The sequence below is a fragment of the Nansenia antarctica genome (genome assembly GCF_963989245.1).
Source record: "Nansenia antarctica genome assembly, chromosome: 12".
Taxonomy (NCBI): domain Eukaryota; kingdom Metazoa; phylum Chordata; class Actinopteri; order Argentiniformes; family Microstomatidae; genus Nansenia; species Nansenia antarctica.
This window is the reverse complement of record NC_137682.1, coordinates 26,536,510-26,558,289: the sequence shown is the minus strand read 5'-3', so window position 1 is coordinate 26,558,289 and position 21,780 is coordinate 26,536,510. Positions and strand designations below refer to the sequence as shown.

At 45.6% G+C, this 21,780-nt stretch overlaps 1 protein-coding gene across 1 annotated transcript in view; it reads left to right on the top strand.

The window, feature by feature from the left end:
• LOC308169039 (cilia- and flagella-associated protein 337-like) overlaps positions 1-14,646 on the top strand; it is a gene marked incomplete at both ends in the record, with an annotated part of 49,668 nt that extends 35,022 nt beyond the window's left edge. The window contains one exon of the mRNA XM_080543674.1: positions 14,523-14,646. Within this exon, the coding sequence (XP_080399800.1) occupies positions 14,523-14,646 (124 nt within the window). The remainder of the gene's footprint in view (positions 1-14,522) is intronic.
• Between the last annotated feature and the right edge of the window lie 7,134 nt (positions 14,647-21,780).

Here is a 21,780-nt window from a genome sequence, read left to right as displayed (position 1 = left end):
TAGGACTGCAGATGTGACAGGTTTAGGACTGCAGATGTGACAGGTTTAGGACTGCAGATGAAGGAGATTATACATTTTCCCTGTGACAGGTTTAGGACTGCAGATGTGACAGGTGTAGGACTGCAGATGTGACAGGTGTAGGACTGCAGATGTGACAGGTTTAGGACTGCAGATGTGACAGGTGTAGGACTGCAGATGTGACAGGTTTAGGACTGCAGATGTGACAGGTTTAGGACTGCAGATGTGACAGGTTTAGGACTGCAGATGTGACAGGTTTAGGACTGCAGATGAAGGAGATTATAAAAATGAGTTCCAAACCATGGACTCACACAGCTATAAACCAACCTATTGGCTTTTTTCGAAAACAAAAAACATGGCTGACATCTCTCACCTCGATTCTGTCACCGTAAAAACAACGATGTCAATACCTCAAACCTAAAACACATATCTAACATGACCACACTTAATAATACTATGCTGATGGAGCTCGTACTAGCTAACAAGCGATTGTTTGGTTGCACAGTCACATTCAAGCAGCAACACTGTGAACTCCTGGGGAAGTATGGATTACCTGGCTGCTAGTGTTGTGTTTGGTCGATTATTTCTCTGTTGTTACAACGCTAATTGACATTATAGTTGATATCGTTGGAAAGCCTGTTTATTGACCTATACAATGATGTCCAACTTGTAAGGATCATGAATTTGTGGGATGAGCAGCACAGCTGATTATGTGGGTATAGCACCCAAGTAAAATTGACCAAAATACTCTGCCAATGCTAAACAGTGTCAACATTCTCCTGTTGGTATTGACTCTTGTTGTGAGTTGTTTGGTGGATTGGATGATTGAACTCTCTATCAGTAACAAGGAACAAACAAGACATTTTGGCAATTTTACACTTCATTCATTTCATGGGTGGAAGATCCATACGCAGCCGCATCAGCCTGGCACCTTCTCCTCATGCGGGGAGACCATTCCACTGCGCATTGGAAACCCGATTGAAAAGCGCACTTCTGTGCCCCAGTAAAACGTTACGCTGTGAGTATCTCTGCACACGCTCTCATGTGTTCATTTCTCCTCTGAAGGACATCACATAGTCATTGATTGGATTCGTACAGTGTTTTCTCACCAGGGGCTCCAAGCACTTCACATTCTGTTTGCAGCACACCACATGGGTGATGATGCTTCCCAAACTGACTATAATGGTCAAGAGGTGAGGTAATGCCAGAAAGCAGCTGGTGAAAGGCTATATTTTATTAATACAAGCACATTGAGTGGAACTCACATAGGACTTATTAACCTCTAGATGGCAGTATATGCCCAACATACATGTGTGTGTGTGTGTGTGTGTGTGTGTGTGTGTGTGTGTGTGTGTGTGTGTGTGTGTGTGTGTGTGTGAGACAGAGAGAGAGAGAGAATGAGAAAGAGAAAGAAAGAAAGCTATTAAAACATCTTACCTGAACTCCTACACACGTTGTGCCACAGGGCTTAGAGGCAAAATGATCTCTGAATGTTGTTTATGACACATGACAACAAAGAGGTTTGAACACATTAGACCAATCCTGAGATCTCTACACTGCCTACCAGTCTCTCTGAGAATTCAAGGTACTCCTAATTGTATACAAATCACAAAATGGTCTTGGACCAAAAAACATATCAGATCTCCTCCCACCCTATATTCCAGCAAGGCAGTGGTGTGAAAATTAATTTCCCCCTGGGGACGATATATCTAATCTAATCTAAGGCCCCTAAGGTCAGCTGAGTCTAATCAGCTAATCATTCATTTACATTTACATTTTTGGCATTTAGCAGACGCCTTATTCCAAAGCGACTTACAATCAATACATTTGAATACTAAGCATGTGAATCAGCAATCCACCATTCGTTGCAGGAAGAGTAATCTAGCTCGGGCCCGGGGCCACTGATAGAAGAAAAAACCTTCTCCCTATCGCCTTCTACTAAAACTTTTTTTTCCTTCTTTTTCTGGAGAAACTGAGAAACAGTACAAGGGGGGCAATAGAAGTTCTTAGGGACACAGTAGAGGGGAAAGCGGGTGTCTTTAGGAGACGTAGTGGTGAGGGTCAGAAGATGTCTCAGGAGGAGCAGTTAAGATGTAACCTGAAGAGATGGGTCTTCAGTCTACGACGGAAGATGGGTAGTGACTCAGCCGTTCTGAAGGCCGTGGGGAGTTCATTCCAAGAGTGAAAACAAAACACGGTGCAGCAGCTTTTAGTTACTCTGCGTCATGCTCCTGGAACAAACTCCCTGAAGAAATCAAACAGGCCCAAACCCTAAACATATTTAAATCTAAGCTAAAAACCTTCATGTTTTGCAACAGTTATGATTAAACACTAACACTTCCATCCATGGAATTCCATTCCATCCTTTTTATTAATTTCTATGATCTTATTCATTATCTTATTAAATGTTTATATATGTGCCTTGATTAACAGCTTCCTAGCCAGAAGAAGATGTTTAATCGGGTAAGATGTCTCTGAATAAAATGCTCTGAACTCTGGATAACAATTACCATCAAAGTATATATTTGCAAAAGATGTACATTTTGTTAACACTAGAACAGGCATTCTTTTTTACCTACTAAAAGAGTCCCTCTTTACAATGCTCATTTATGATACAACGACCACTAGTTTGCCGCTTGTAAATTAGCTTCCTACACATTATACTAGCTTATAGGGTTTATTACGGTAACTCAAAGCACAAAGCTCATGGAGAACTGAGGCGATTTGAAGAGAGAAGCGGCATTACGAGCGACAAGTGTTTTATTTACTTTTGTGAGTTTGTGTACATATGTGAAATGTCACAAAGATCATCTAGGGTTACCAAACCACCCAAAAGGCAAAGCACAGAGAGCCTGTATATGTATTGATTTATTAATACTGTAGTGCAGTGGTTGCCAACCTTTTTTGTCTTGTGTACCCCTTGAGTTGTTTTGCCATGCCAGAAGTACCCCCTATTCTCAATTAAACTCAACAAATAAAAAGAAAAAAACTGTGTACACCTACATGCCCACACACTCACTCTGTGAAAATAGAAAAATAACTAATAATGAATTATTTATTATTAGTTATATATATTATTGAATTATTTGATTTGATATGTTTGATATCTGTTTTTTTTCTTCTCCTGCTCCTCGGTGGCTTCTGTCTGAGGTGCAGTGATGTCATCCTGTTCTCATCTTGACTGATGGGGAGCGATAACAGACAAGATGAGACAGGAAAAAACTTATCACACACACTCAGAGAACACATTCAAGACATTATGACGATCACGAATTCCCTCTCAGGGACAACAGATCTAATTGAACCAGAATATCATCACAATTGTCAGTTGCAATACACCCACCCACCCCCCCAACCATCCACCCACCCACTCAAACACACTTAAACGTTTTGGATCTAACTCAACTGATTATTAATGAAAATCATTTGAACCACTCCCCTTTAATACATAGATATTTACACCATTGTGAAAAATATTCAGACTCACCCAGTAGCAGTTGCAATTCTTTTTTTCATCAGTTGAGCTTTAATGAGACACTTGAGGTTGCTTCTCTTTCATAAGCTTTGACAGTTCTGGAGGCAGTGTGGCAACAGCAGTCACCAGGCTGCTCTCCATACTCACTCCAAGGTCACTTCACACATACTGTATATGTAGAACCGAAAGGCAAAAGTTCATTCAATGCATTCTTTCCCAGCACTGGATATTCCTTTTCAACATCACACAAAAACTCTATCAATGACTTGTCAGCATGTGCCATCTTCAACCCACGATCAGATCCATGTCCATCAGATTTGATCCTGCAGGCTTCCTTATAAATCCATTCACGTTGTCATAGACATAAGGATGTGTGAGTCCTTCCCTTGAAGTGATAGGTTGAGCTCATTCAGCTTAACACTAGAACAGCCGCGCCTTTTTTACCTACTAAAACAGCTGCCTTGGGGGTCAATGGCCCTCTTTACAATGCAAGCTGCTATTTACACACAACGACCACTAGTTGGCCGCTTGTAAATTAGCCTGCTTCCTACACAGAAAAACGGCAAAATAGCTTTCTATTAGTTTATCCTGATGTGATTTTGAAAATATAAGGATACTGAGTGGTAGAACACACATATATAGGACAAGTCATGAAAGGAGGGTCCTGAAATTTGATTGAGTGCAAAGATATAAAATGTTTCTTTACTCACAGTAAATCAAATCAAATCAAATGTTATTTGTATAGCGCATTTCTTACAAGATGCAACTCAATGCGCTTCACATAATAAACATTCTCAGTCAATCAATCAATCAATCAATCAATCAATCAATCAATACTGACAGAGCCGCAAGCAGGCGAAAATAAAAACCTGTACACTATGTAGCCAGGAAAATTCCCTTGCAGCCCTCTACACATAGAGCAACTACTAGCCAGTTTGCCTACCAGCACCCAGCGGTGGGCCCCCACACACCCCCCCGGGAGCCCCCGCCGCCCCACACACCCAGCCCGCCCCACCACCAGCACACCCGGCCCAGCCAAGCCAGCACAGACCATAAAAGGCCCCGCACAAGGGCGGAACAGACCAGGCACACGGGGCAGCCGGGGGTCCCCAAGGGGAGGCAAGCAAGGGCGAAAAACCTGTACACCATGTATCCAGGAAAAGTTCCTCTAAAGTTCAGGTAAACACTCTCATGGCTGTTCTAGTGTTAACAAAGACATCAGCAAGATATGCCAGCTGCGCAACCCACGCTGCATCCTCAAACAGGGCTGCAAGAGGAAGGTCGTCCTCTGTCAGGAAAGATAACACCTCGATGCGCAATTCATAGAGCTGCAGCAGAGTTTTGCCACGAGACAGCCAGCGAACGTCTGTGTGAAGCAGTAGCTGCTCATGCTCTGACCCGCTGCCATGACAAAGAGTTTGAAACAATCTGTGGTTCATTGGCCTGGACTGAATGAAGTTAATCACCTTACCTGCGTCATCCATAACTGCACTTAACTCAGGGCTCATCCTTTTCCTGGCGAGTGCCTCCCGGTGAATAATACAGTGCATCCACTTCATTTCGGGGTTCACCTTCATCACAGCCCAGGCACCTTACCCGTCATTGCTGCCCCTCCATCGGTACAGATGTGTCTGCAGGATTATCCACTCCAGATTGTTGTCTGTGAAGAATCTATCAATAATAATGAAGGATTTCCTCGCCAGTTGTCTTTCCTGGCAACGTCTTGCAAAACAAGATATGCTCATTTCTATCCGACTCTTCTTTATAACGCACAAAAGCCAGCAGCTGAGCCTCCTCACTAACGTCGATCATTTAATCTAATTGCAAAGCGAACTGACCTGCTTGCTTCATTTTATCCACCATTTGTCCGACAATATTTGGACATATCATCAATTCGGCGGGAGACGGTATTGTTTGATAATGGTACCAACTTGAGCACGTCAGCTGCTTTCTTGTCCAGCAAAGTTTTAGCCAAAGTCATAGCGGCAGGCAAATGCAGATCTTCAGCGATTGAATGTGTTTTTTTTATACTTAGCCACCAGTAATGAAACAGCATAGGACGCCTCCAGTGCTTTGCTTGACACACTTGCCGCTTCCTTCAGTGTAGCCTAACTTGACTTGAACTCTGACAGTTTTCACTTGAAAAAGTTGTCAGTTTTACCAACAGTTGCTAGGTGTTTGGTGCTCTGGTGTCGCTATAAATGGGGTGGCTTCGTTGAATTATTAGTCAGGACCACTGGCGGACTCAGTGGGGGGGGGCAGGGGGGGCGACCGCCCCTCCTGGTGTCCCCATGGTTGAGAAACGTCTCGCTTAAGTGCCCTTTTGAGCGGCAAAAATGCCCTTTTGAGTGGCGAAAATGAGAGGATGTGCCCTATTGGTGTCCCTCCAATGGTCTAAATTTGACCATGTGCCCCCACCGTTGAAAAACGTCGCACTAAAATGCCATTTTGAGTGGCAAAATGAGAGGATGTGCCCTACTGGCTGCCCTTCCAATGGTCTAAACTTGACCATGTGCACTGATGGGGTCCCATGTTGTGCAGTAGGTGCCCTTTTTTTCTTTTCGCCCCTGCCCTTCAAACAGCCTGAGTCCGCCACTGGTCAGGACTTCACCGCAGCAAAAGCACTGTGGCTGTGGTGGATCAGCCGACGTACATGTAAATCCCCACAAAATATATTTTTCCAGATAATAGCGGGGTCCTTTTTTCTTTTTTGCCTAATCTTTCTTGACTGTGACTGTAGCTGGCCGTTTTAGCCATCTGTCCATCTTTGCGGTAGTTAGCTAACTGACAGGCCTAGCTGATTTGCGCACGAACGTGATCGTGAACGTGATTTAAATGTGACGTGACGACCACTTGTGTTATAGTCATCACCTGTCTGGGAGGAACTGAAGTTGCAGCGTACCATTTTAGCAACAGGTTTATGAAATTACTTGTATATATAGTATATACATTTTTTGGGAGGGGGGAATAAATTGTTATCACAAATCTTTCCACGTACCCCCTGCAATCCCCTCACGTACCCCTAGGGGTCTGTGTTCCTGGTTGGGAACCACTGCTGTAGTACTACATAGCTGTGACTCTACTACCTTTTCTCTGTATTCCTGCTTGGCTGTTTTAATCACTCTGCGGAGGTCATAGCGTTTTTTTTTTTACATTTGTTTTGTGGCCTGGATTTGAAGGCAGAATGTCTCACGGTAAGTGCAGCATTTATTGTCCTATTATTATTAATCCACGGCTTCTGATTTGGATTTATCCACTGTTTTTGTGGAGACAACTTCCTGTATAACAGCCTTTTAAAATAAATCCCATGACTCCCTGCGTGTATGTATGTCATCATTCATCACTTGGTATATCCCCCAGACCGCGGCCTTGAGTTTCCTTAATACCAAATTATGATCAATGACATCAAGAGCAGCACTGAAGTCTAGTAGAACTGCTCCTACAATATTCTGTTGATCATTAGCCAATCATCTGTCAGTTGAGTGAGCGCTGTGCAGGTTGAGTGCCCTTTCCTATAAAGGATTTCAATGTATGACACATCATTTGAAAGCTTACGGTCTACCCTTTCATAAATCGAAAAAAAAAATGAAAAATGACGTTACCAGACTTGCAGACCTTTTCATCAGACCCTGTCACATATGGTCCGCTACCATCCTCAATAGCTTTCCATCCAGGTTGTCAAGACCAGGAGGTTTCTCATTTTTGATAGATATATATAATAATAATAATAATAATAAAATATAATAATACTTTTTTAACTTCTTCTGTCACTTTACAGAATTTAAAAGAGCAGTTCTTCTCTTTCATTATTTTGTCTAGTATACATGAGTACAATGGCTCACAGTGTGGTGTTGGCATTTCCTGCCTGAGTTTCCCTAATTAATCTTCCCAATGTACATTACTTATGACTTCTACATATTCACTTTTGCTGCTGAAGCCCTTCCATACATCTCCATATGTTCCATAGTCTATCTAATGCTATCTGTGTCCCTAACTGTAAATGTGATGTTATCTGCATATTGATTGATGCTGGTTGCTTTGATATGGAATCTGAATTCCCTGTATTTGCACAGCCACCTTCACTACGCATGCCAACAGTTCTGCTGATATTGAATACAGCAGTGCCTAAAGCGGACAGCCCTGTCGTACCGACCTCTCCAAAGGGAAGCAGTCCATCAGGCTTGCATTCACCTTAACACAGCTTTTTGCATTGCTATACAAAAGCTTCCCCCAGTTCACCATCCTATATAAAATATAATCATATAAAAAATGATGCTCAACCCTATCAAACGCCTTATTTAAATCTACACTAAGCAGAATCCCCCCTCCTCGTTATTATTACGCATACTTTCCACTACATCCCTTATCATGCATAATGTCAGTTATGTCCCTCCCCGGGACACTGTATGCCTGCGTTGAAGATATAATTTTACACATGACCCTCCTAATCCTATTCAACAAAACTGTCGTTCATATTTCATAATCATTGATGAGTAAACTTATAGGCCTTAGGTTATCTAATTACATTTTATTCCCCTTATTTTTTATATAAAATAGTTAGCACCCCTGTAGCCATTGAGTCTGGTACCTCCTGCCTAAGTTCCATACCCTTAAACACTCTCTAATTGTTTAGGTGCCAAGATATCTGCAAAGGTATTGTAAAGCTAATTTGTGAGCCCATCTTTTCCTGGGCTTTTATTAGGTTGCAATTGATTTATAGCTGTTATTATTTCCTTATCGCACATCAGCTTTTCCTCTGCAGATATCTTGGAATTTACATGCCTAATATCTGCCTCACCTTCCTTTGATCACTGTCCTGATTCTGAAAAAGTAATAATCTCCCACCTTATCCCCCATCTCATTTTCTAACTCCCTAATATAGTTATGTTGTTGCCTTTTCCTCTCTAAACCCAGAAAAAAATATGTGCTCTTCTCCCCCTCCACTGCATACTTCGCCCTACTTCTCACCATAGCACCCTCACATTTCCCTTTGACATATCGACTTAATTTGTTCTCAATTTTCAAATATTCTGTTACATTATGATTTGGATTTTGCTCACAGTTTGAATTCACCCTCCAATCGTTTTTGCAGTTCCCTCTCCTCCAAAAACGTCCTTTGCCTTGCATACCTTGGCTTACACTGTCTGTATTTTCCCTTTCAAATGATCCTGCCATTATTCAAGTATAGGTTTCTATTAATTGATTTTCTAATTCCCCCAAAAGGCATCCCGCCACCCTCTGTTGTAATAATTATTCACTCAACATGCTCGAGTTCAAGCACCAAAACCCCCCCCCCTCCTTTTTCCTCCCTCCCTAACCCCTATTCTGCGGCGGTACCATCTTTCCACACAAGAACATCCACAATGGGACATGGGAGTCACCTGATGGTAGCACTATCAACCAAATAGACCACATTATCATTAATGGTAAGTGGCGCATGTCACTACAAGATGTTAGAGCATGCTGGGGTGCAGATGCCTATAGCGACCACTACCTAATCTCTGTCACCATCAAACTCAAGTTGAAGAAGTCGGACCCACAAGGCCAGCGACAGAAAAACTGGACATTGCAAAACTCCAGTATCTAAAGAAAAGAGTTTGTGTTGGAAGTCAGAAACCGCTTCAGCACACTAGATGCTGCCTCTGAAAATGGAAGAAGAACCCCCCATAAACAGCAAATGGGATGCTATCAACACCACATACTTTGAAACAGCACAAAAAGCCCAGGGCTTCAAACAGAAAGGGCCCGAAGAATGGATATCAGCAAACACAGCAGCAGAACATTGAGGAGTGGAAACAGCTGAAGGCTAAGACACTGAGCACCCAGTCCAAACGACCCAGTCCCAACGACTCAAGTTTCAAGTTTATTGTTACATCCCATTTCCACATCTCATATGGGATTACAAGACACCTATTACATAATAATAATCAAGCATGTAAGCACAATATGCCCAGTTGTATATTGGAGAAATTGTGGAAGCAAGGCAAGCAATATTGGGTAGGATTGGTAGAGCCTATAGTAATCAGCCTGAATCGAATGTTGTCGTGCGACGTCGCATCGCACGCCGTGTGCATTGAGAAGCGATTGTTGTCGTAGAACGTTGTTGTGCAACGTCGCATCACACGCCGTGTGCATTGGCCTTAAGAGAGTAAAATTCTGATCCCACTTACACTGATTGCCTCATGCCTTAGTGCCATGCCACCAAACACCCCACAGAGCCATCTCTAAGGCACTTGGCAAATGTTTCAAGTGAAGTTTCTCATTCATAGGTATTATGTTTTGAAAAAAACCTTTTAGGGTCTGATTGGACCCCTAAAAATGCATTGGAAAAAAAAAATCGGGAGAATTTACACACACCCAACCTAGCGAACAACACAGACACAAGTGTAGGCATCTAGCCGCAACAGGCGTATTTAATAAAGGGATGTAGGATTGTCTGTTCCAAAAAACTGCACAGAAAACTGACCATTGACCTCATTTTGCCATGCTGCAAGGAGTTTCTGGAGCTGATCTAATATTAACTGCAGTGTGATCCACATTGATCACAGCCATGTTGAGGAGGGCAGTGACACGTTTGTATGTCACTGCCCCAGATCCAGTGATCTCACGGCCTACCCAATGCCCTGTGAGTGACATGTATGGAATGGAATGGACTTTATTTGTCATTGCTACAGTACAGGTACCAAACAACGAAACAACGAAATTTAGTATGCATTCGTGGAAAACTTGCTTGTCCAAATTTCTGTGGTAGTGTACCACATCGCCCTCCATGCTTAACAGGGATTTCCTCACCTTTCCTTTAACTTCACTGTACAAGTTTGGCACAACTGTACACGAGAAATTAATCTGCAAGGGTACCCTGTAGTGTGGTGCACTGACTGTTAAGATCTTACGGAAACCTGTGTTTTCTACTATTGAATACGGCAAGAGGTCCTGGGAAATCATTTGACCCACAGTTTCTGTGATTTACTTGGCAGTTGGATAGTTGTCTGGGTAGTATGTTTTGGGAATTAAACGCAGCCATTATTGGTGACCAAGAGGAGGCTGGTTGTGGCTGTGTATTAGCCCTTGCTGGGGGGGCTTGGACAGACACGGTCATAACAGGATGTTTAAATTGCATGTAGTTGTGCATGGCTGATGTGGTTAGATGTTTCACATCCTTGCCTCTGCTTATTGTGGTCTTGCACACGCGGAATGGTCGATTACCAGTGTCATTTATTTAGGCAGGCAGGTGGATAAGGTCAGGTGCTTCCCGTGGAGGTAAAGGTTTCTGCTATATCTGAGTGCCTTCCACTAAGACCACAAAGAGTTACTACAGGAGTTTCTGCCAAAACTTTTGTATTTTGGTTAAAACTTTTTGTATTTTGGTTAAAACCGCTGACTGAGGTACCAAGGTTTTATTTAAATTCTTGTTTTACTTTTACTTTATTTGACTAAACTCCAGATAGGAGTAGGGGCTCCCCCTTTTAGAAGCTCTGTTTCCTTGTTATATTTATTACTTGATTTCTACAGTGCCCGTAGTTTGTGTAGCCTCTTGTGTTTTTGTTGACCATTTGTAACAACAACATTTCATTTCTCTGTTAATAAATAACTTTATTTCACCCAAATTATCAGGTTTTATTTTCTTTGCTTCCCTTTCCCCTTACGAGGTGGGTTTGTTAACTTGTCAGTAGGTCATGTGACAACTATTATGTAGACTCAGCATATCACAGTCTGAAGTTCATTACGCAATAGATTTACAGTTCTTTATCCCTATCTCATCTAGTTCCTTTTTCATCCTCTTCACCATTGGATGGAGGGGAATGTGTCCCACCTTTAGAGGTCCAATCAGAGCCTGTCATAGCCTTAACTAACACCTGATGATGACTCTCTCCCTTTCAATCTCTCTCTCCTTTTTGTATTAAGGTGTGTGTGTTTGTCCTTTTCTCTGCTTTACTGCTTGGACAGATGTTGCTCCTCTCTGCCCTCCACAATTTGCTGTTAGCCTGGAATCTTAATTATTTCTGTCAAACCAATGGCGGGAAAGCCCAATTTAGTGCTGCCACTATGGACTGAATTTCTCCAGTCTACTGTTATAATGTGTCTGTCTCTCTCCTCAACCTTTCCCCTCTCTGTCTCTCTCTCTGTGTCTCTCTCTGTCTCTGTCTCTCTCTCTGTGTGTGTCTATGTCTCTGTCTCTCTCTCTCTGTGTGTGTCTCTGTCTCTGTCTCTCTCTCTGTGTGTGTCTATGTCCCTGTCTCTCTCTCTGTGTGTGTCTATGTCTCTGTCTCTCTCACTGTGTGTGTCTATGTCTCTGTCTCTCTCTCTGTGTGTGTCTCTGTCTCTGTCTCTCTCTCTGTGTGTGTCTCTGTCTCTGTCTCTCTCTCTGTGTGTGTCTCTGTCTCTGTGTGTGTCTCTGTCTCTGTCTCTCTCTCTGTGTGTGTCTATGTCTCTGTGCCAGTCACTGTCTCTCACTAGAGAACAAGAGTCAGATGGTTGACTGGACCGTCTTCATTCAACCACTCTTACTATCTCTCCCTCCCTCCCTCAATCACTCTCTCGTCAGGTGGTTATCAATGTCACTGTCAGGGTGACAGCATGCCATCAGCAAGACTTCAACTCGACTGACTGTTCCCTCTCTGTCTCTCTCCCCCTCTATTTCTCCATCCATCTCTCCCTGACCCTCTGTCCGATACTTAGCAGAGTCGTCCTCAGGATGAGTCCAATGTGTGCATGTATGTGTGTGCGTGCGCCCACGCGTGCACCTACAGGGTGAGAGCACGTCAGCAATCTATCTCTCATACATGTACTCTCTTATTAAAGCAGTAAGGTCATTATCGTGAATAAAGTCACAGTTGAGGGGCATTGTTAGCTTGAGCTTATAAGCTTAGCTTATAAATAGCTTATTCGCGATAAAGCACAGCCTCTCGTGCCTTATTGCTTCTATACAATGGTTACGAAACAAAACAGAGAATTGTGACAAGAAAACAACGCCTTATGTATTTATTGCGTGATAGGTTGTGGTGGTTTTTGCCCTGAGCTTAGAAATAAAGTTCTCAAAACAACCACTGTTGTCAAGGTAACGTCAACCTCTCTGCCAGGTTCAGTTAGGTAGATAGACACAATGGCCCTCAGTGGCCTTGTCCACTCTGCTTCATTTCTCTTACATCACTTATTCATTCTCCCCTCTCTCTTTGGCTGCATTTACACTGCAGGTCGTAATGCCTAGTTCCGATTTAGTGCCTATATCATTTTTTTTTGTTTCGACTTGCTTTCACATATGTTCAGATCTATACTCCCGCAACTAGAGCCACACACACACAGACATGGTAGTGACATGGTAGTGATACCACAGTATTTTATCAAGAACATGGTGATGATTCTGAATACGTTGATATCTCCATGACACTGACACATCTGAAGACGAGGGCTTTTCCCAAGTTAACGTTACCCCCATATCTAAAACCCACTGTCACATAGATAGAAGCAGAAAAAGAGTCAATTTCTGTCCGGCTGCTCCCCTACATAGCACTCGTCAGTGCTTTCTCTGTTTTTTATTAAAGGTATCTAACCAATTCCAGACCACCAATATGTCTAACATTAGATCCCCAAAGAAAGTTTAACCTAACAGATGACATTTAACAGTCTCTGTTCTCCAGTGTATATGAAAAAAGAAAAAAAAAGAAAAAGGTTTTCCTTCTATCACTGAGACTGCCAATGGCCCCTGGCCTGAGCTAGATTACTCTTCCTGATACGACTGGTGGATTGATGATTAATTTGCTCAGTCAAATGTATTGATTGTAAGTCGCTTTGGAATAAGGTGTCTGCCAAATGCCAAAAATGTAAACACAGCTGCAATAATTGCCTCCTAATGAATTAAATAGTCCTGACATTTCGTAGTCCTGAGCATAGAGCGTGTCCTGTCATGCAACGGTTCACTGTTACTCAACATTGGCCATCCATTCACTGATTCCCCATTTCTTTCTCCCTCTTTCTTTTTATCCATGTCTCTCTCTCTTTCTCTTTCCCATTCTGTCTCTCTTTTCATTTGACTGACTTCTTTCCTCTGACCACCTCTCTGCCTCTCCCTCTACCTCTCGCATGCCCTCTCTCTCTTACCTCCCTGCCTCTTACTCTCAATCTCCTCTGGTCCAGCTCATTCGTATGCTATGGCATGCCTGCCTGTCTGTGCTGGCTGGGGCAGAGAGGGAGGGAGAGAAGGAGTGAGCAGGGGAATGTGAGTGGGGTGTTTTTCAGGGCCGTGGCTGAGGGAAATTTAGCAGCAGGTAACAAAGACAGGACCCAGCTTGGGGTCACAACCCCAAATGACCCCGGATGATCTCCCACAGAGGGGTTGCTGTCCATACTACTCTCCCCCCACCTACATAAACAGGCACAGGCACACTTTTCCCTCCCTCACACACACTCCTACTCCTACGCCACCTGCCAACATAGAAGAGGGATAGAGGGAGAGAGAGGAGGAGTGGAGGGGGGAGCGTTTGCCGAGGTAATGGGGAAGGGACATGGCCTGATTTGGAAGAGTGCCTTTGCAATAGCAGATTTGAAAGTTTCTGTTTTCCCAGAATACAAATGAGGACTGGCTGCTTATGTTGTTGTGGCCTAGCTCTATTCAGCTGGACATGGATGCATGCGCATGCGCATGCACACACACACACACACACACACACACACACACACACACACACACACACACACACACACAGTCACACTCACACACTAAATCACCTCTAAATTCAGGCTCCATTCAGTATTTCACTAGCCAATTGCTGTACAAAATAATGTTAAAAGAAACACCTTGGGTCACCTCAGAGCGGTACTGGGTTTCATCATTTTTGGAGATGAGGCCTATGATGGTTGTGTCGTCCGCATACTTTATTATTTTAACAGAACTGTCTGTGGGTGTGAAATGGGTTGTGTATAGTGAGAAGAGCCGGGGGGAGAGAACTCAGCCCTGTGGGGATCCTGTGCTGAGGGCAAGAGGGCGTGATGTGAGGTTGTTTACCTTCACCCTTTGTGGTCTGTTCCACAGGAAGCTCCGGATCCAGTGGCAGATGGCTGGGTCAATGTTCATGTCTAGGAGAGTGGTGAAGAGTTTGAGTGGGTTGATGGAATTGAAGGCAGAACTGAAGTCTATGAACAGGATCCGTGCGTAGGTGTTTGGTGATTCCAGGTGTTGCAGCGTGTAGTGGAGTGCTATGTTAACTGCATCCTCAACAGACCAGTTGGTATGGTAGGCAAATTGATATGGGTCCATCAGTGGGGAGGTGCAGGATTTTAGGTATGATAGGATGATGCGTTCAAATGCTTTCATGGCCACAGATGTTAGGGCGACGGGTCTGAAGTCATTGAGGCAGGTGATTTTTGGGGACTTAGGCACAGGGATGATGATGGATAATTTGAAGCACTGGGGGACTGTACATTGGCGAAGAGAGGTGTTAAATATGTTGCAAAACACAGGTGCCAGGTGAGCTGGACAGTGGCTCAGCAGAACAGGACTGATGCCATCCGGCCCTGCTGCTTTCCTGATGTTCAGCTTCCTGAATGTAGCTCTCACCTCATCCTCCTGGATGCAAAAGAGTGGCATCAGGGTGGGAGTGTCTGGTGGAATGGGTTTTCTTCAAATCTTGCATAAAAGTCATTTAATTTATCTAGGAGGTTAGGGTCGTTGTCTGGAAGGGGGCAGGGTCGTTTTATATAGTCTGTCATGTTCTTAAGATTATTCCATATTGATCTGGTATTGTTGGAGGAGAATTGTTGCTCACATTTTGTTGCATAGCTGTACTTGGCATTTCTTATTGCAGCACGCAACTTATATTTGACAGCTTTGTAATTATCCATGTCTCCATTTTTATACGTACAGTTCTTTTCTTTACGTAGGAGGTGTAAGTCTTTGGAGAACCAGTTTTTTTTTATTGCCATAGGATGTAACTGTTTTGGTAGGGATGCACATTTCCTTGCAGAACTTGATGTATGATCACTGTGTCTGTTAAGCCCAGTACACACATAAAGATAATCTGGCCGATTTTGGTCCGATTTTCCCCCTTCCGACCAAGGACAGCAAACGATTATCGCATGGCTCTAAACATTATCCTACAAGATTATCCTGTGGTGTGAGGTGTGTTAATGTTAATGTTAATGTTAATGTTAATGTTAATGTTAATGTTAATTTTATTTATAATGCGCCCCCCATCCAACTTTTACATCGGCCCGGGGCGCAGCCCGGGTAAAGGAACAGATAAAGACAAGGACAAGGACAAGGAACACAGAAAGCAAACAGACACAGACTACTTAAACGAACATCTCAAGGGATACAATTTACAACAAATAGGGAGTAGACTTAGGGAACATCATTGACGAAGAGGTGGGTTTTTAACTTGGCTCTAAAGGAGTCCAGAGTGGGGGCAGACTTGATGGCGGAAGGGAGCGCGTTCCACAGGGTCGGTGCTATCACCGCAAAGGCACGGTCACCCTTCCTCTTGAGGTTGGTGCGGGGGACCCTCAGGCTGAGTTGGGCGTCGGACCTGAGCCTGGGCCTTGAGGTGGAAGACAGGTCCAGGAGGTCCTTGATGTAGGGTGGGGCGAGACTGTTGAGAGCTTTGTAGACAAAGTCTTTGTGTTAAGAGTCCATTTCTCCCGACAATCTGCTCGGAAAATGATCGGGGCCGACAATCGTAAATATTAAACGTGTTCAATATTTACGACCAAAAATCCTCTTGTGTGGGCGAAACTGACAACACCCGAGTCCGATTGTGACGTGGAATGGAATGTAGCCAATCAAGAAGTGAGCTGACTGACGCGTCTACTTCTTTTCGTTATTCGGCACTTTATTTATCCTGTCACACATTTCTGCTGTCACTCGTGGTCGTATATCAGAGCACACCACACACAATACAATCCATGATTTTTTATCTTCATGTGTGGGGTCTCTCTCAGATAAAAAATCTGTAAAGATTTTGAAAATCCTTATATGTGTACCAGGCTTTAGTTCATTGAGGGTGTCACAAGCTGCACTGAATGTGTCCTAATCAGTGCATTCAAAACACCCGCGTAGCGTTTCAATGGCATCAACAGACCAGACTCCCAGGCTACTGGGTTAGTGATACATGGCTTGTAAACAAACGTACGGTTTTAGGATGTGTACAAACACATGTACCGTAACATATATATATATATATATATTCTGTGTGTAAAAATATAGCTATAGTGTAACATATTTGAGTATTGTTGCTGTCCATATGCATCCCTTCATGGCCAGAATGTACCGATCTTCTAATGGCTACGTACTTGCAGCATGATAATACACCATGACAGAAAGCAAAAGTCTCAAACTGGTTTCATGAACATGACAGTGAGTTCAGTGTTCTTCCGTGGCCTTCCCAGTCACCATCAATCAATCCAATAGAACTTGGGGTGTGGTAGAACAGGAGATTCACAGCTTCAATGTGCACCTGAAAGATCTTCAGGAATTGCGTGATGCAATCATGTCATCATGGACCAGAGTCTCAAAGGAATATTTCCAACATCTTGTGGAATCAATGCCACAAATAATTTAGGTTGTTTTGAGAGAGCCCTACCCAGTATTAGTATAGTCTTCCTAATAACGTGTTCAGTGATTGTTGAACGTCTTGTTGAATTAAAAGTTGTGTATTGTGGTGGGTTAACATAATTCACCCCCGGAACTATGGGTTGGGTAGTATTGTTTCCGCACGGAGGGTTAAGTGCGAGGTACTCAAGTTGTTACATGAGTGTTATAGTTACTGCTTGAAGCATGTGGTCGCAGCTTGTTTATGTTTGTTAATAAACGTTTAGCTGTGACATTTGATACGCCGCCTCCGACTCCCGTCTCTCGGCACTACATTGGTGACCCCGACGTCAGTCCCGTTGAAGTATCCGAGACTGAACCGAACATGGCAAATAACGCCGTTATTCTCAGATTGCCGGAGTTTTGGGAGACGTCCGCGGCAGCATGGTTCGCACAGACGGAGGCGCAGTTCGCCCTCCGTGGGATTACAGATGACGCCACACGCTACTACCATGTCGTCTCGGCGCTGGGGAGCTCCACTGCAGCCAGAACGGTGGGCTTCATTACAGCTCCCCCTGCCCTGAATAAATATACAGCGTTTAAGGCTCTCCTCCTCAAGACCTTCGAACTATCACGGTCAGAACGAGCCCGGCGTCTGTTCGCAATTCAGGGGCTGGGAGACAGCAAGCCTTCCCAGCACATGGACATGATGCTGAACCTACTAGGTACGGAGGAACCTAATTTTCTATTTATGGAACTGTTTCTTCGGCACATGCCTGCACATGTTCAGACAGCGCTCGCTAATACGACTATCACTGAACCCCGTGAGTTAGCAGAAGAGGCTGACCGCTTCTTCCTAGCTACCCAACGTTTTACCCCTGAAGTGCTAGCCCCGACACACAATTACACTCCCCCTGGCAGAGACAGGCTAGCTAACAAGGGCCCACCTACCACCGATAGCCGTACTAGCCCAGGCATGTGCTATTTTCACTCACGCTTTGGCGCGAAAGCGAAGAGGTGCCGCTCCCCTTGCAACTACAGCTCGGCGGGAAATGGCAAAGCCTGCGCTCTGTAGTGGCTATGAGTGTGGGCACAACAAACCAGCTACTATTCATCAGAGACACTCTCTCCGGGTGCAAATTCCTCTGTGACACCGGTGCTCAGAGGAGCGTCCTGCCTGCGACAGTGGATGACACCGCCAGGGGAAGTCATGGCCCACATTTAAAGTCCGCTAACGACACCCCCATCCGCATCTATGGCACGAAAGCTGTAGACCTATGTTTCGGGGGTCAGCGGTTTACATGGGACTTCGTCACGGCCGACATCTCTTTCCCCCTCCTCGGTGCGGATTTCCTATGCGCTCACGGACTGCTCGTGGACGTCAAGAACAACCGCCTGGTGGACGCACTGACATTCTCCTCACTTGCATGTGTCCGCGGTGAGGCGACATATGGCGGGCTCTCCAGCTCACTCTCAGAGGGTGACAGCTATCAGCACCTGCTCAGCGAGTTCCCCAGCTTGACACAGCCCACATTTTCCGCCACCACTACCAAACATGGGGTGGAGCACCACATAGAGACCAAGGGCGCCCCCATCTACGCTAGGGCCCGGCGGCTCAACCCCGACAGGCTAGCAGTCGCTAAGTCTGAGTTCGCCAACATGGAGCGCCTTGGTATCATCCTCCGCTCAGACAGCCCATGGGCCTCACCGCTACACATCGTGCCGAAACCAGACGGCGGATGGCGACCGTGTGGCGACTACCGACGCCTCAACGACGCTACGACACCCGACCGCTACCCAGTCCCCCACATTCAGGACTTCTCTGCGCATCTGGCGGGTAAGCTGGTTTTCTCAAAGGTGGACCTAGTGCGTGGCTACCACCAAGTCCCCGTGCACCCTTCAGACATTCCCAAAACGGCGGTGATCACGCCGTTCGGGCTATTCGAATTCCTACGCATGCCGTTTGGACTTAAGAATGCAGCCCAGTCCTTTCAGCGGCTAATGGATTCGACGCTGATAAACATGCCATTCCTATTCGTCTATTTGGACGACATCCTCGTTGCCAGCTCCTCGGAGGAAGAGCACCTGGCACATCTCCGAGACCTCTTCACGAGGCTCAGCCAACATGGCCTGATCATCAACCCGGCGAAGTGTCTGTTCGGGTTACCCTCCATCCAATTCCTTGGGCATCTCATCAACAAAGATGGGGCCGCCCCCCTCCCATCGAAGGTGGAGGCCGTTTCCGCCTTCCCTCGCCCACACACGGCTCGAGCACTCCGAGAGTTTCTCGGAATGGTGACTTTTTATCACCGGTTCATCCACCGTGCAGCCCACACCATGCACCCGCTGTACGAGGCTATGAGGGACAAATCCCCCAACCAGGCCATCGACTGGACGGCCGAGAGGGAAGCCGCCTTCATTGCCACCAAGACCGCCCTAAGCCAGGGCGCCATGTTGGCCCACCCGTCAACCAAGGCCCCTATTGCCATCACCACCGATGCGTCGGACTACGCCGCCGCCTGTCAACCCGCCAAAGTACACCGCCATACCAGAGCCCCTTTTGAGCCCTTCACTGTTCCTGAGAGGAGGTTCGACCACGTCAACGTCGACCTTGTGGGACCACTGCCCGCCTCTCACGGCTTCACCTACCTTTTCACCATGGTGGACAGGACGACCCGCTGGCCCGAAGCCGTTCCCCTCTCCTCGGCGGCGTCTTCCGACGTGGCCCGTGCGTTCATCGGCACGTGGGTCGCGCGCTTTGGGACACTGTCTGACCTGTCCTCTGACCGTGGCTCGCAGTTTACCTCGGAACTGTGGAACGCTGTAGCTAGTGGTTTGGGGGTAAAGCTGCACCGCACTACTGCCTATCACCCCCAGGCTAACGGTTTGTGCGAGCGGTTCCACCGCTCAATGAAGGCGGCCCTACGCGCGAGTTTGACGGACGGCAACTGGGTGGACAAACTTCCGTGGGTCATGCTTGGCCTCAGATGTGCCCCCAAAGAGGACTTGCAGTCCTCGTCTGCCGAACTCGTGTACGGCCAAACCCTACGAGTCCCCGGGGATTTCATCCCGGATGCCACTGTCCCCTGGTCTGCAGCCAGGCAGCGCTCCTCCCTGCTGGAGGCCGCTGAGGTGTTCGCACCCGTCCCCACTTCACAGCACGGTACCCCTGCTTTCCGGGTCCCCACCGAGCTGTGCTCGTCGGACTTTGTTTTCATTCGCCACGACGCCCACCGCGGCCCCCTGCGCCCCCCTTACGATGGCCCGTTCAAGGTCCTACAACACGGGGACAAGACCCTGGTGGTGGACGTTGGTGGTAGACACGAGACGGTCTCCATTGATAGGATCAAGTCTGCTCACGTGGACGTTTCCCGGCCTTTGGAACTGGCTCAGCCCCCAGGCCGTGGCCGCCCCCCCATGCCCCACCCCCCGCCCCCGGTCACGGTGCCTTCAGCTGCGCCGGCTGCCCCTGTCCCGGTTTCCCCTGCCCCGGCCCCGGCTGGCCCTGCCCCTGCCCCTGCCCCTGCCCCGGATGCCCCTGTGTCCCGCACCCGCCGGGGTCGGATCGTCGTCCCTCCCCGACACAGGGATTTTCACTATGGGTGAATTCTGGGGGGGCTTGTGTGGTGGGTTAACATAATTCACCCCCGGAACTATGGGTTGGGTAGTATTGTTTCCGCACGGAGGGTTAAGTGCGAGGTACTCAAGTTGTTACATGAGTGTTATAGTTACTGCTTGAAGCATGTGGTCGCAGCTTGTTTATGTTTGTTAATAAACGTTTAGCTGTGACATTTGATACGCCGCCTCCGACTCCCGTCTCTCGGCACTACAGTATTTAATATTGGAAACATGTCTGCTAGTAGGCCTACAAGTAACGTAGCTACTGTGACCATTCGCTAATCCATCTGAAAAAAGATTTTTGAAAACATTTAACCTGCGCTGTTTTACACACTGCCTCCGTTTCAGGACTGATGGAGAAAACGACATAATGAAGAATATTAAATGATATGGTGGGAGTAGATTTAGAGAGGCATAGTAGAGAGGCATTCCATGAGTGCTGATATACAGTAACATCACTGGGACTTTTAACTATATGTATCGTAGCAACCCTGTAATAATTACATTAACTATAGGTATCATTCCGAAATGACCGTTAATACAAAGTAGCTATCCTGCAGATGTTAGTGTTCAGGTTAGGCAACAGTCCAGTTGCGGAACTATTTGTTGTTGATGGAGCCAAAATAAAATGATTAAATAAATAAACAAATAGATCATAATCTGTTGTCGCTTATTACTTGCGGCCTCGTACCTACGACCGAATCACAGCCGTGCTGATATTCAGTATAACACACTCCCTCTCGTGTGATATTGCTTAAATAATCGTGAGTTTAGAATGTTCTATCTCCGTTTAGAATGATAAGGTTCTATCTCCGTTTAGAATGATAAGGTTCTATCTCCGTTTAGAATGAGAAGGTTCTATCTCCGTTTAGAATGATAAGGTTCTATCTCCGTTTAGAATGATAAGGTTCTATCTCCGTTTAGAATGATATGGTTCTATCTCCGTTTAGAATGATAAGGTTATATCTCCGTTTAGAATGATAGGGTTCTATCTCCGTTTAGAATAAGGTTCTATCTCCGTTTAGAATGATAAGGTTCTATCTCCGTTTAGAATGATAAGGTTCTATCTCCGTTTAGAATGATAAGGTTCTATCTCCGTTTAGAATAATAAGGTTCTATCTCCGTTTAGAATGAGAAGGTTCTATCT